The sequence below is a fragment of the Xenopus laevis genome, chromosome 8L (genome assembly GCF_017654675.1).
Source record: "Xenopus laevis strain J_2021 chromosome 8L, Xenopus_laevis_v10.1, whole genome shotgun sequence".
NCBI lineage: Eukaryota > Metazoa > Chordata > Amphibia > Anura > Pipidae > Xenopus > Xenopus laevis.
Genome location: NC_054385.1, coordinates 70,662,131 through 70,674,242, shown reverse-complemented (window position 1 = coordinate 70,674,242; position 12,112 = coordinate 70,662,131). Strand labels below are relative to the sequence as shown.

The window sequence follows — 12,112 nt, the reverse complement described above, 5'->3', positions numbered from 1 at the left end:
GCACTTAATGATGATGCCATAATGTGTCATTTCCTGTTTTACCTTATTAAACATCTGAATGCCTACAATCCCTTCAAACAAAAAATACAAAAAATAATATTTACATATAAGTTGCATTTACATGTTACATTATACAGGGACTAAAACCTTTACTACCAAATATCTCTTTTCAGCAATTTGAGTTGATGGTCTTCCACATATTGTGGAGCAGGGAACGTTACAGCACCAGAAATCTCAGATCAGATTCTGAGTGGTCCTCATGCTTAGAAACTACCTACTATTCACCTTTCTGATGGTAAACTCTGTCCACATATGTGTCTACTTACCATAAATGGAGACTGAAAATAAATATGGGAAGTAGCCCAGAATTAGGTAATCCCATCTAGTATAAGATAAGACGACAATAATTGCTTAATTCTACTGGTTCAACCTAACCAGGTCACTGTCCAGAATGATCCCCTACTGTAGGAAATTAAAGGATGACTATTGTATTCCAGTACTTCAAGGCATGCTGAGCTCAGTGATCCCATTGTCTGTGGAGCACCACTGCCACTTGCTGGTAGCCCGGAGTGTACTGTGTTACATATGTAGATTTCTTCTCACTCTTCTATGAGCCACCTTAATGCACCATTTTTTCCTTTCTAAAACCACGTTACAAACTTCTCATACAGCTCCTCTAAATTTCCATCTTCCAGGGTCACTTACCAACTGTTAAACCCTGGAAAAGTTGCTAATTGAGATAGAATTCCTGAAATGGGCAGGGTGAAAGCAAATATATAAATGCAGTTGGTTTCTGTCTGTTGGCTTTGTACAGAGTTCTGTATCATTACCTACCTTCAAACCCAAGAGATTCATGCTTTTCATGTTCATCATCATTGTGTAGTCCATATTACAGTGTCATACAGTTATTTGTGATACCTCAGTACTAGAATAACAAAGCAAGCATCTGCAAGCAGGAAGAATGATTTTGAGGCACTGACCTTTAATTCACACACACGCAGTATGGGTGTATACAGTGAGGAGACATTTTCCTAAAACTATTTATTCCCAGTTTTCCTCTTGTTCATCTGTAAAACTCAAGTTTTGATCATGTGATTTAAATGTACTACTTTCCTCATGGTTTATAAAAGGTTCCTTAGAGGGCTGAAATGTTACTGTTCTTTGGTCTATGGTGTTGTTATTATAGTAATACTGCTTAAGTGCTGAATTTGTGAGTGCTGTTTTCTGTTTTTTTTTTAATATTCCTGCCAAATACAGTTGTCAATATTATGATCTTGTGCACCCTTGCATATACAAGTTTATCTTTTATATATGTTGCTGCACAGGTATGAAATCTGATGAATCTGTTGAATGCTAAAGAGGATTGTGAACACTAATGGCTCTACTTCTCATTACATAATGATGTATTAATAATGTATAACCTCACATCAGTCATGTTTGTATCACTAATAATGGAATGTGGCTATCATTGTGGAGCAAAACAGGAAATCTTACTTTATTTTAGTGTCCATATAAATGTGATCTGTTTATTCTAGAAAAAGGGTAATTTGTATGTATTGGAATGTAACCTGGTTGTTGACACTATGGAGTTTTTCCATACTAACCTGTAAATTTGTAAAGAGCAATTTTGTGATGCCAATCTTCATTAAACACAGAGACTAATAATATGATTGAAACCTGGAAGAAGGTTATATACAAACTCAGTAAAGACCTATGCAGTTATAAGAGAAAGGGTGGTCAATAGAGGAGAGAATAACTCGGTGTGGAAAGTCAGAGGGCTTTATGTATGAGTTTATATATTTATATTTACAATTCTCTGAGAAAATAGAAAGAAACAAAAGACAGATGATTTAAGCTTGAGAGAAAAAGTAGGCAAATGTGTGAAAGTCACAGAGGGAAGAGCAGAAGTTCTGAAACTAAAATAAGATAAAGAACAGAAATGACAAACAGAACATAACAAAACATTGCAAAGAGTTAATTTCTTTTACATATCTCAATGAAAACCTGCAATAAGCCCCTCACAACTGTTCAATACAAGAGCAGCTGGTCATTACACTCAACAACAGAGTTAAAAATGCCAGCGTATGAAATCCAGGCCAGTATTATATATAACATGTTAGGGCAATGCTGCCCTCTCATGGCCAGTTTCCAGCACAACAACTATCATCTTTGTTCCTTTGTGCAACATATGACTTTTGCAGCTCAAAGTGATATGCTATTATTTATACTGGGATCACTTCATCCTTCTAAAGACATTACTATAAGGTATTGTTTCTTAACAGTTCAATAAAGACACTTGTGCACCATCAATATAGGGAAGTTATTTGTTTGGAAGGTACCAAACAAGAAGATAGTGTCACTCTTTTACATCCATAGTTTGTTGGTCATCCTCTGTTTGGCTGTCCTCGGCTTCTGCCTCCTTTGGATCTTCATCATCAAAGTAACGCTCTTCTTCATCTTGGTTTACAATATCTAAGTTATCCAATTCTGGGTCATCATCAACTTGGCTAGATAAGAGGTGAAAGTAAACAGTCAAAAGTCAAAAAAACAAAAAATAAAAAACAACCAAGATGAAATAAAACAAACTAACAAAAACAAATATTTTTAAATCAAATCAAATATTTTGAAGGGTAGAGAGATATTCTGATCACAAACCATCCCATTATAGCATATATTGAGATGCAATTTGGCTTCCAGTAGAAGCAAAATCCCCCATAAAAAAATCCTTTTATATAAAATGTGAAACGGATTAGGGTAGCGGCATACTTGGAAACACAATGAAGTCTTGGAACATGGGGTGCATATAGAAGGAATGCTGTATGATGATTTATCCATGTTACCTGTAGTCAAAATCTCGATCCTTTCCATCAAGAAATCTCTGGTGCATGCGACTGATGAATTCTTCCCTCATTAGTGCTCTTTCCTCACTGTTCACTGAGCACTCTTCATCAGACTCTATTTCACTCTCTAACAGATAAATGAGATCAGTGTTAGGAAATAAAGGGTCAATAAACATCCCTGTTTAAAATGAGTTTGTGTTGGAAAAATATTCTTTTTTTAATGGCTTAATTCAAAATGTATGTAAATCAACCTTGTCTATTCACTGCATGCTTAATGAACTTGACATATTGTAGGTTTGCTTTATTAAAAGTAATAAAAACATTACCTTTAAAAAATGTATGTGAATAAATGTTAACACGACCCTATTGGTCTTGTCGTTAACTTTAGCCCCAGAGGGATGTGACAGTTTGAATTTAAATATGCACAGTACTGTATACTGTCTAAAAATAAGGATTATATTTACTGTAACTCCTACGACTATGTAATGCTATTCAGAGATGGCATCTGACTTTTTAAAGGAGGACTAAACCATAACCCCTATTCAACTCCCCACGCTTGCTCCCCACAACATCTATTGTGTTAAAATGTTCCCCAGTGTTCTATTTACCCTTTCTTCTAAACCTCACCTTTCATTTCTCAGATACAGATCTTGTAGGAGGAGCATGCACAGTCAAAGCTGATTTAGGACATAGATTCAACTGTACACGCTCCTGCAAGATCCGTGTTGGTGGTCGAACAGAAGAGGATCACAAGACAGGGGAAGATAGCAACTTTGAACTCCACTGCACAAGTCACAGTATGGCAAGTCAGCGCACAGAGGAACTTTTCAATAGCTTGGAGGAGGGAGGAGTGGGATAATTTTCATTTAAAGCTAGCTCAGACTTGAGAATGGTGCAGTCCTTTATGTTAAATGTAACTTTTTAAGGATAAGTAAACCTTTAAAATAAGTGAATGTAAAATTGATGAGAGTATTATTTTAGGCAATGTACATTCAAATCCCAAGATATTAAAGGATACATGTAAACAGGGCTGGTCTGATGTTCTTCTGGTTAGGAAATAGTTGAGAAAGGTTTATAATTATTTTCCTATTGAGAACAACATCAGACCAGCCTTCTTTAATTCTCCTTCATTGACTTCTTGGTAGTCAGAATGGTCAGAAAATGACCAGCAGGAGGCGTTGTTGTAACGAAATTCATTCATGTTAACAGTATATAAATCCTTTAATCTTGGAATTTAAAAAACATAAATAAAATGGACATTGCAAAAGTTCTTAAAATAGCACTCATCAATTTTACAAACACTTCTTTTAAAGGTTTACTTATGCTTTAATATGGTTTACTCCATGACACTATGAAAGAATCTGCAAAAGGTCTTAAAATAGGTTGCCCACCTATTGCTCTTGCCTGTTCCCATATGTCACTCATTTGCACAGCATAGCAGCCAATTGGATTACGCTATGCAAGCAAGTGGGGATAATGGGGCAAGTGCAGCATCGATTAGAACTGCAGTGTTCATTGCTGAAGTTACATGCCTGAACTCCCTTCGATGCTGATCAGTGCAAGAAGAGCCAACCCCAAGATTTGGTAAGTGCAATCTTTAACTTGGATGTAAAACTATTAAGAGAAGTGTTTCTGTAATGAATAATTTGTGTGGTTTGGAAATTTTTTTTTCCTTTTCTAGTAACATGCATAACATAGATGAGGCTGGGAAAAACACACATCCATCAAATTCAACCTGTCCATCAAAATTTGCCTGTTAGTGGGATCCATTAAAATGTTTCATCGATTGTCTGACCTGCTACGGAAACCACTGTACTGTTGCTACAGTAAAAGAGGCCCTAGCAGATGACAGATAAAATCCAAACTGTCTTCTAATACCACTGTCCGCATGATATTAAGACTTAATTTGAAGGTGAATTACCCCATTACAAATCATGTTCTAATAGTACTGTAGACTGAAAGCACTAACTCCCCATCTTTAAAATAGACATAATTTACCCACATACATACCCGCAAGACTATATATAAACTTGTATATGTCAGGTTATGTGTTGGTAGTCCCTCAGAACACTGACCTTCCTCATCCTCATCCTCTTCTTCCTCCATGCAGCTCTCCTCCAGTTCTCTCTGAGCCTCCAACCTAAGTTGAAGGGCCTGTTCCTGACATGAGTTAAGAAGAACCGTGGAGAGGCTGGTGGCTTCAGACATGTCCTTGCTGTTACGGGACATTATTTCCTCCTCACTCTGATATTGCCCCACATAATGCTCATACATAAGAGGGTCCCGTTCCCGCATCTGCTCATCGCTGAAATATTCACCTGCTGAATAAAAAAAATGCACAAAAATAAACTAAAATGTAAGTGTATTTTTATGCTAATAAATGTTTTAATTTCATTGCGTTTGCATAAATGCAATTTCCAGAATCAAAGTACTTCATGACAAGTGCAAATCAACTGAAATTAATAGTCTTAGAAGGAATTATTCAATTAAAATATGGGGGGGGACTGTGAATTGAAATTAAAACAGAGAGAAATGTGATGAATACACAAAAATTTAATTCACTGGCTCCGTAAGCACTAAACAGGGATTATGACCTGTACTTAATTTAGTAAACACAGTGTTTAATGCTAAAATGCTGATTCTTACTGCTTGTTTTAAAAAGTATAAATGCAAATGACCATGACACAAGATTATGGCACCACATCTCCCAATATGCCCATCTACTTAATTACAGTAATGCAATATAAAAAAAAAGATTGGTTTCAGGAGGAGTATCCTGCTAAGCAAATATAAAGGATCTCTGTATTAGGTGTGGGTAGGTGTTATGATGCCTTTGCTTTTTTCATTGGATTTATTTACAATTGGAGAAAACATTTATTCTTCCATTGGCCTCATTAAGTTGCATGGCAGTTATTATATCATAGTTCTTATCGTCCTGTTAATGAAAACTATTTTAAACCAATTAAACTAACTCTCAGTATAAAATGTTGGGCAAGAAACGGATACAGGGTTTTTCGGGCAATGGTATAGGGGGAGATTTGTCACCCATGTAAGATTGTAAATGACAATTTTGCGAATCTGGCTCAGCAAAAGCAACTTCAAATGCATTTTTTTAATTTAGAGGTATTCGGGGGGGGGGGCATTTTATCACTTACAAGTAGCTTGATTTCCCTATTACTATTGTAAAAATTCACATTATCCTACCTGTGATTAGCTTCTGGAGTGCTGCATACCTCTTGTTTCGGATCAATGTGTGATCAACCCTTTTGTGGGATGCTTTGCATATCTCCTTGCAATAGTAATCTGCTGTGTAATTCCCAGATAGGTGGTTGAAGCACTCTAGGTGTTCTTCACTAAGGACCTTACGAAAACGCTCCAGAAAGATCAGAGGTTTGGACTCATAAAGTTCAATAAGCATTGCCAACTTTTGGTCTTGGCTAAATTCCGGCTCCCCCTTCTGCTGGCTTCTGATCTGCACATCACTGTTGCTGATAGACATAAACATATCCAAAATAATTCCTTTAGGTTGTGATGGATCTTGTTTAATGGGATCTTCACGACTACCCAATCGTCTAGCTTCCTTCAGTGTTTTTTCCAGGATGTCACTATCCTCACATTGGTTGTTCTTAGACAAATCCTCACTTTCATGATCTCCGAGGTCCTGCTCAGTGGCTGCTTCTCCCACAAACACATTCATATTATTTCTGTGATATCTATTGGTGAAATGGCAATATTTAGATGACAAATGACAATTACACACTTTGTAAGTTCATACAAGGGATTTCTGTACCAGTATTTTGTATATTCAATCCATTAAAAGACTACTTGCACTTACAAACAAAACACTTGCAATCCCCTTCACTCACATTCTTCTGCTTAGTTTTTGATCAATAAGGGCACTGTAATGAAGGACAAATGCTAGCTGAAAAAACTGCTGATAGAACAAGGTTTAGATATATTATGGAAGGTTATGGAAGGGATTTCAAGTTGTATCATTTCATCATAATTCAGAGTCTTGATGCGTTCTGCAGGCTAGCCAAGCAGACCCACTGCAGAATGAGCATTTATAGGAGCTGTTTATTTATGAAGCAGTCACACACTATAATATTCTTTATTATAGAAGCTTAGGAAGAATTTGCAAAGGAAATTTTGAAATCACAGAAAGTTTGGTTATTATCTTGGGGTCACTTTTTAATACCAGCAGGCGTAGAAATTATTGATAGCTTCCGACCTGTAAAAATGTATTGTAGCACTACCCTCAAGCAAGTGAATTTACATATAATCAAGATGCAGTAAATAGTCTATGACTCCTGAAGATGATGTGGGGGCACAGGGCTGTGTCCCTGGATCCATGGAAATTGATTTTATTTAGACATGGCAACGGATGGCTTGAAAAAGAAACAAACAGAACACTGTGATTTAAAGTAGGGATGTCCAACAATATTGTTTGGAAGGAGCACACCCCCTTCGTCAGTAGAGGGGGTGTTGCCCAAAAAGTTTTTGCTACATTTTGCTGCAATAAATGATTTTAAAGGCAATTTCTGGCATACAGGTGTTCTCCTTCCATACAATATTGCTGGTTGTCATTTTGGCCTGGGAGCAGCCATGGAGGTGAATGCCCCCTGAATATAAAGTGGCGTGCGGAGGATCTATTTCGTTTGTGGATATTTAACTGGAGGCCTGTTGGCCTCTAAAAGATTTTTATGGTCCCAAGTCTGCTCAGAGGCCCCATAGACTTCACCCTATGACATTATCATTTTATTGAGTACTCAAACAAGCTATATGAGATATCATTGGCCCACCACAGTCCTGCAGTCACACAAGCAAATACAGGCTTCTGTTCTCTATCAGGTCAGCCTAGCTGCTGATTGGTTCCTATCCTACAGTGCAGAATGCGGCTGGCTCGCCTTCACAGCCGGAGAAAACAGGCAACACAAAGTGGAACAGAAGGACTGGGGTTTTGAAGAGATTTTCAATAAATTCACCAGAAACACTACTTTTTCAGCACTTTCCAGAGAGTATAATAATGTACTGGCACATTCTTGTTTTTCAAACAATATGTTACCTTTCAGTAGCTAAATGTAAGCTGTTTTATATACAAGATCCACTGATACAGTGAAACCAATACTATCCTTCCTTGCGTAATGTTAAAAGGCAAAATGGCAGTAAGCGATGTGAAAAATGAGTAATGTCTGTGACGGGGTCCATACGCCTGTTAGTGCCACAGAAATAAAGGAAAAAACATCAAATGGCAGCAGAGACACTTGCCAGAAAAGGTCTACATGACAATGCTCAGTGTGACGAGCCTGGGAGAAATCCAAAAATTCACATGAGGGATTTCCAGCTCTGGAATGTTGAACTATATAAACTGGGCTACATAAAGCAGACACACAGGTCTCTATCTGCTATCAATTCCTTCTGACCTCCCCCAATAAATGGCCATCATAATAATAATAGCAGGAGTAACTGTGCTACTGGCAGCTGCATCACATTAGGCAATGATAACTGCTTATAGACATTGCTCAGAGACATTCAGCTGTTGATTTCCACCCCTTTATCCAAACACAAAGTGGCAGTGTCTCTGAAACAACTCTACATACACATACCGCTCAACAGTGCTACTTTGCTGAACACAGCCCCGCAGTCCGGGATCACTGTTTAAATGACTCGCAACACTGCCCTCATGTCCACTTCCTTGGCTCCAGGCAGAAAGCTAAGCGAGAACACCCAACTCTCATCTGGCGAGAGTGTGACGTCACGACGCACGTAAAGAAGGGATGTGGCGCACCACGCAGCAGACTACGCAACGACCGCTGTACGTCAGCGTCACAGAAGCATATGTTCCTAGTGTTGTGCAGTAGTGGCCATGGCCTCAGTTTATAGTTTGTTTCTGTGCTTGCGGCTCCTACTTGTGTCAGAGAGCGTGGTGGTTGCCAGCTATTATTTGCTACCACCAGAGCCTCTTTGTTAATTGCTAATTGAGGAGCATACAATCTTATAATTCTTTTGTTGATGGTAGCATTGCAGGATACCGTTGTATTTTGTGTAAAAAAGGCCCAAATAATTCATTAATCTAGGACAATAAATAAATGACACCTCACATTTGCCTTATTGGACCCTGCCATGTATTAGGGGTGCACCGAATTCACTATTTTGGATTCGACCGAACCCCTGAATCCTCATTAGATTCGGCAAATACCAAACCAAATCCTAATTTGCACATGCAAATTAGGAAGGGGAAAACATTTTTTACTATCTTTTGTGACAAAAAGTCACATGATCTCCCTCCCCACCCCCTAATTTGCATATGGAAATTAAGATTTGGTTTGGCCAGGATTAAGAATCCAAAACCGAATTCGGTGCATCCCTAATATTTATTCATGTGATTATTAAACAACAATACATTTTTCCCTGAAACAAGACAATTGCAACTTGACTTGTGCCAGGGAACAATAGGTAATACCATATTCCCCCTGGTTGCCAACAATATCTGCAGCAGCCATCAGAGTCTCTGCTTCCAATTTGACCAAAGGAAAGGAAGCAGTTTTTGTGCAAACTAAGGCCAGATTCAGTCTTTTTTTTTTAAATCTGGCATCAGTGTTCCAGTGACTTAGGTGAACGCTATGGGCACATGTCTAACAATTTAAAGGGGTTGTTCACCTTTAAATTAACTTTTAGTATGATTTAGAGAGTGATGATCTGAGAAAATTTGCATTTGGTTTAAATTTTTTATTATTTGCGGTTTTTGAGTTATTTCGTTTTTTATTCAGCAGCTCTGCAGTTTGCAAGTTCAACAATCTGGTTGCTAGGGTGCAAATTAACCTAGCAAACATGCATCTATTAAAATAGGAGACTGGAATAGAAGGATGAGTAACAGAAAATATCAATAACAATAAATGTTGCCTTACAGAGCATTTGTTTTTAGATGGGGCCAGTGACCCCCATTTGAAACCAGGAAAGAGAAGAAAATGACAAATACTTAAAAAACTATACAAAATAAATAATGAATACCAATTAAAAAGTTGCTCAGAATTGGCAGCTCTATGACATTTTAGAAGTTGTGAAGACCAGCACTGGCAGGAATTTCCTGTTTCCTCAGGAGTTAAATCATACCAGCTGTCTCCCCAAGTTCTCACTAAACAGTAGGGATGCACCGAATCCAGGATTCGGCCGACGAATCCTTCTGCCCGGCCAAACCAAATCCGAATCCTAATTTGCATATGCAAATTAGGGGTGGGAGGGAAATCGCATGACTTTTTGTCACAAAACAAGGAAGTAAAAAATGTTTTCCTCTTCGAACCCCTAATTTGCATATGCAAATTAGAATTTGGTTCGGTATTCTTTTGCATAGGATTTGGCTGAATCCAAAATAGTGGATTCGGTGCATCCTTACTAAACAGACTGTTACAGTTATTTTGAGATCTGGTCCAGTGTATTATGAAAAAACATTTTCTCAATGTAGGGACAAAAAAGGACTACTATAAGCTAAGTTTTGACTAAGTAATCAAGTTTTAGGCTCTTTTTTTCCCATGGTGGTCAACTGTGGATCAGATCCCCCTCCCCACTGTGACCAAGGCTCATGTCTTTGCCTACCCCTAGTTCTGGCCCTTCTAGCCTGGACCTTACTAATAGTCTCAATAATTTTGGGACAGGGCGCCTGGGGGATCTGCCTCACACCATGTATAGGATACAAAATAAGCCCTTACAAAACAACCCTCGGCCCAATAAAGACTGACCCTCTGTAACATCTTACAGCAGAACCTTTGGCATTTAGCTACTTATTTGTGGAGCCAAGAACTGCTCTTACTATCTCATCTTTAAAGGAATTGTTCAGTGTAAAAATAAAAACTGTGTAAATAGATAGGCAAAATAAATAATGTTTCTAATATAGTTAGTTAGCCAAAAATGTAATGTATAAAATCTGGAGTGAGTAGGTGGTGGCACTGTGCTTAAACCCAAAGGTTCCAGAGGAGGGTTCCTAGGTTTTCCAGATTGGCAGCAGGTAGGCACCCTGTGTATGCTGGAGCATGATCTTGTTCTGAAGGAGCATGCCAAGAAACGGATACACATGTATATGTTCACTTTATGTTGTTACTAGTCATGTAACCAAAGCAGAACACAAAGTGTTTTGATTTAGAAGTGTATCAAAAGAGCCTATAAGGTCACTATCTCAGCTCAAGCCCAAACATTTATTGTTCTATTAGGTAAGCAAATAATGTCGAAATTCTGGCTATGCATTTTCAAATCTCCAAAAATTGTATGTAGATCAGCGGCACTGATCTACCAATGTCTAGCTTTCAAGGGTAGGACTACACGGCTGACTTAGATGCGTTTCGGTCGGATCTGACGCTGGGCAACAAAACGCAAGCGTCAAGTTGAATGTGACAGGAACAAGGTAAGTATTATAAAGTTGGATGGTGTCGCAACGGTGATCCGCCGCGACAAGACTGTTGGATGCGATCCGACAGTCGCATCCGATTTGACGTGTGCGTTTTGTCGCCCAGCTTCAGATCCGACCGAAACGCATCTAAGTCGGCCATTTAGTCCTACCCTAATACCTGTGCCTCAACTGTTTCCATTCAGCCCTTTGCCATATGAAAATTCACCTCTGAAAGACAAACGACTACAGATATTTACAACTATTATAGAATTATTTTTCATTTCCTTTATGTAAAAGTAGCAAGGACACCTGGGGGCAGATTTATCAAGGGTCGAAGTGAATTTGAGGGAATTTTCGAAGTAAAAAAATTCGAAATTCAAAGTAATTTTTTGGATACTTCGACCATGGAATAGGATACTATGACTTTGAATTCGATTAGAAGTAAAATCGTTTGAATATTCGACCATTCGATAATCAAAATATTGTCTTTTTTAAAAAACTTCGACTTCAATACTTCGCCAAATTAAACCTGCCGAAGTGCTATGTTAGCCTATGGGGACCTTCTAGAGCACTTTTCTAGAGCAAGTTTTTGGTAGTCGAAGTAAAATCGTTCAATCGATCGCTGAAATCCTTCGAATCGTTCGATTCTAAGGATTTTACTTCGACCTCAGGATACCCACATTCGATGAAAAAAACTTTGACTTCGATATTCAAATTTCAATTCGATGGTCGAATTCCGAAGTATTTTTATCTTCGAAATTCGACTCATGATAAATCTGCCCCCTGGAGTACAATACTAGACTTTTGAATAGGCTCAACGAAGTAAAAGATGCTACTGGTATATGAGTTAAGGTGGCCATACGCAGGCCGATAAAAGGTGCAGACAGACCGA

General features: G+C 38.2%; 1 protein-coding gene across 1 annotated transcript; it reads right to left on the bottom strand.

Moving 5' to 3' along the window:
- Window positions 1–1,779: 1,779 nt before the first annotated feature.
- On the bottom strand, window positions 1,780–8,597 carry ccdc97.L (coiled-coil domain containing 97 L homeolog). The gene is given in 5 exon segments (NM_001094668.1): window positions 1,780–2,507; window positions 2,841–2,967; window positions 4,916–5,161; window positions 6,045–6,553; window positions 8,447–8,597. Coding segments are annotated over 4 exon segments (1,017 nt in total). The 5' UTR covers window positions 6,538–6,553; window positions 8,447–8,597; the 3' UTR covers window positions 1,780–2,356.
- Window positions 8,598–12,112: the final 3,515 nt, after the last annotated feature.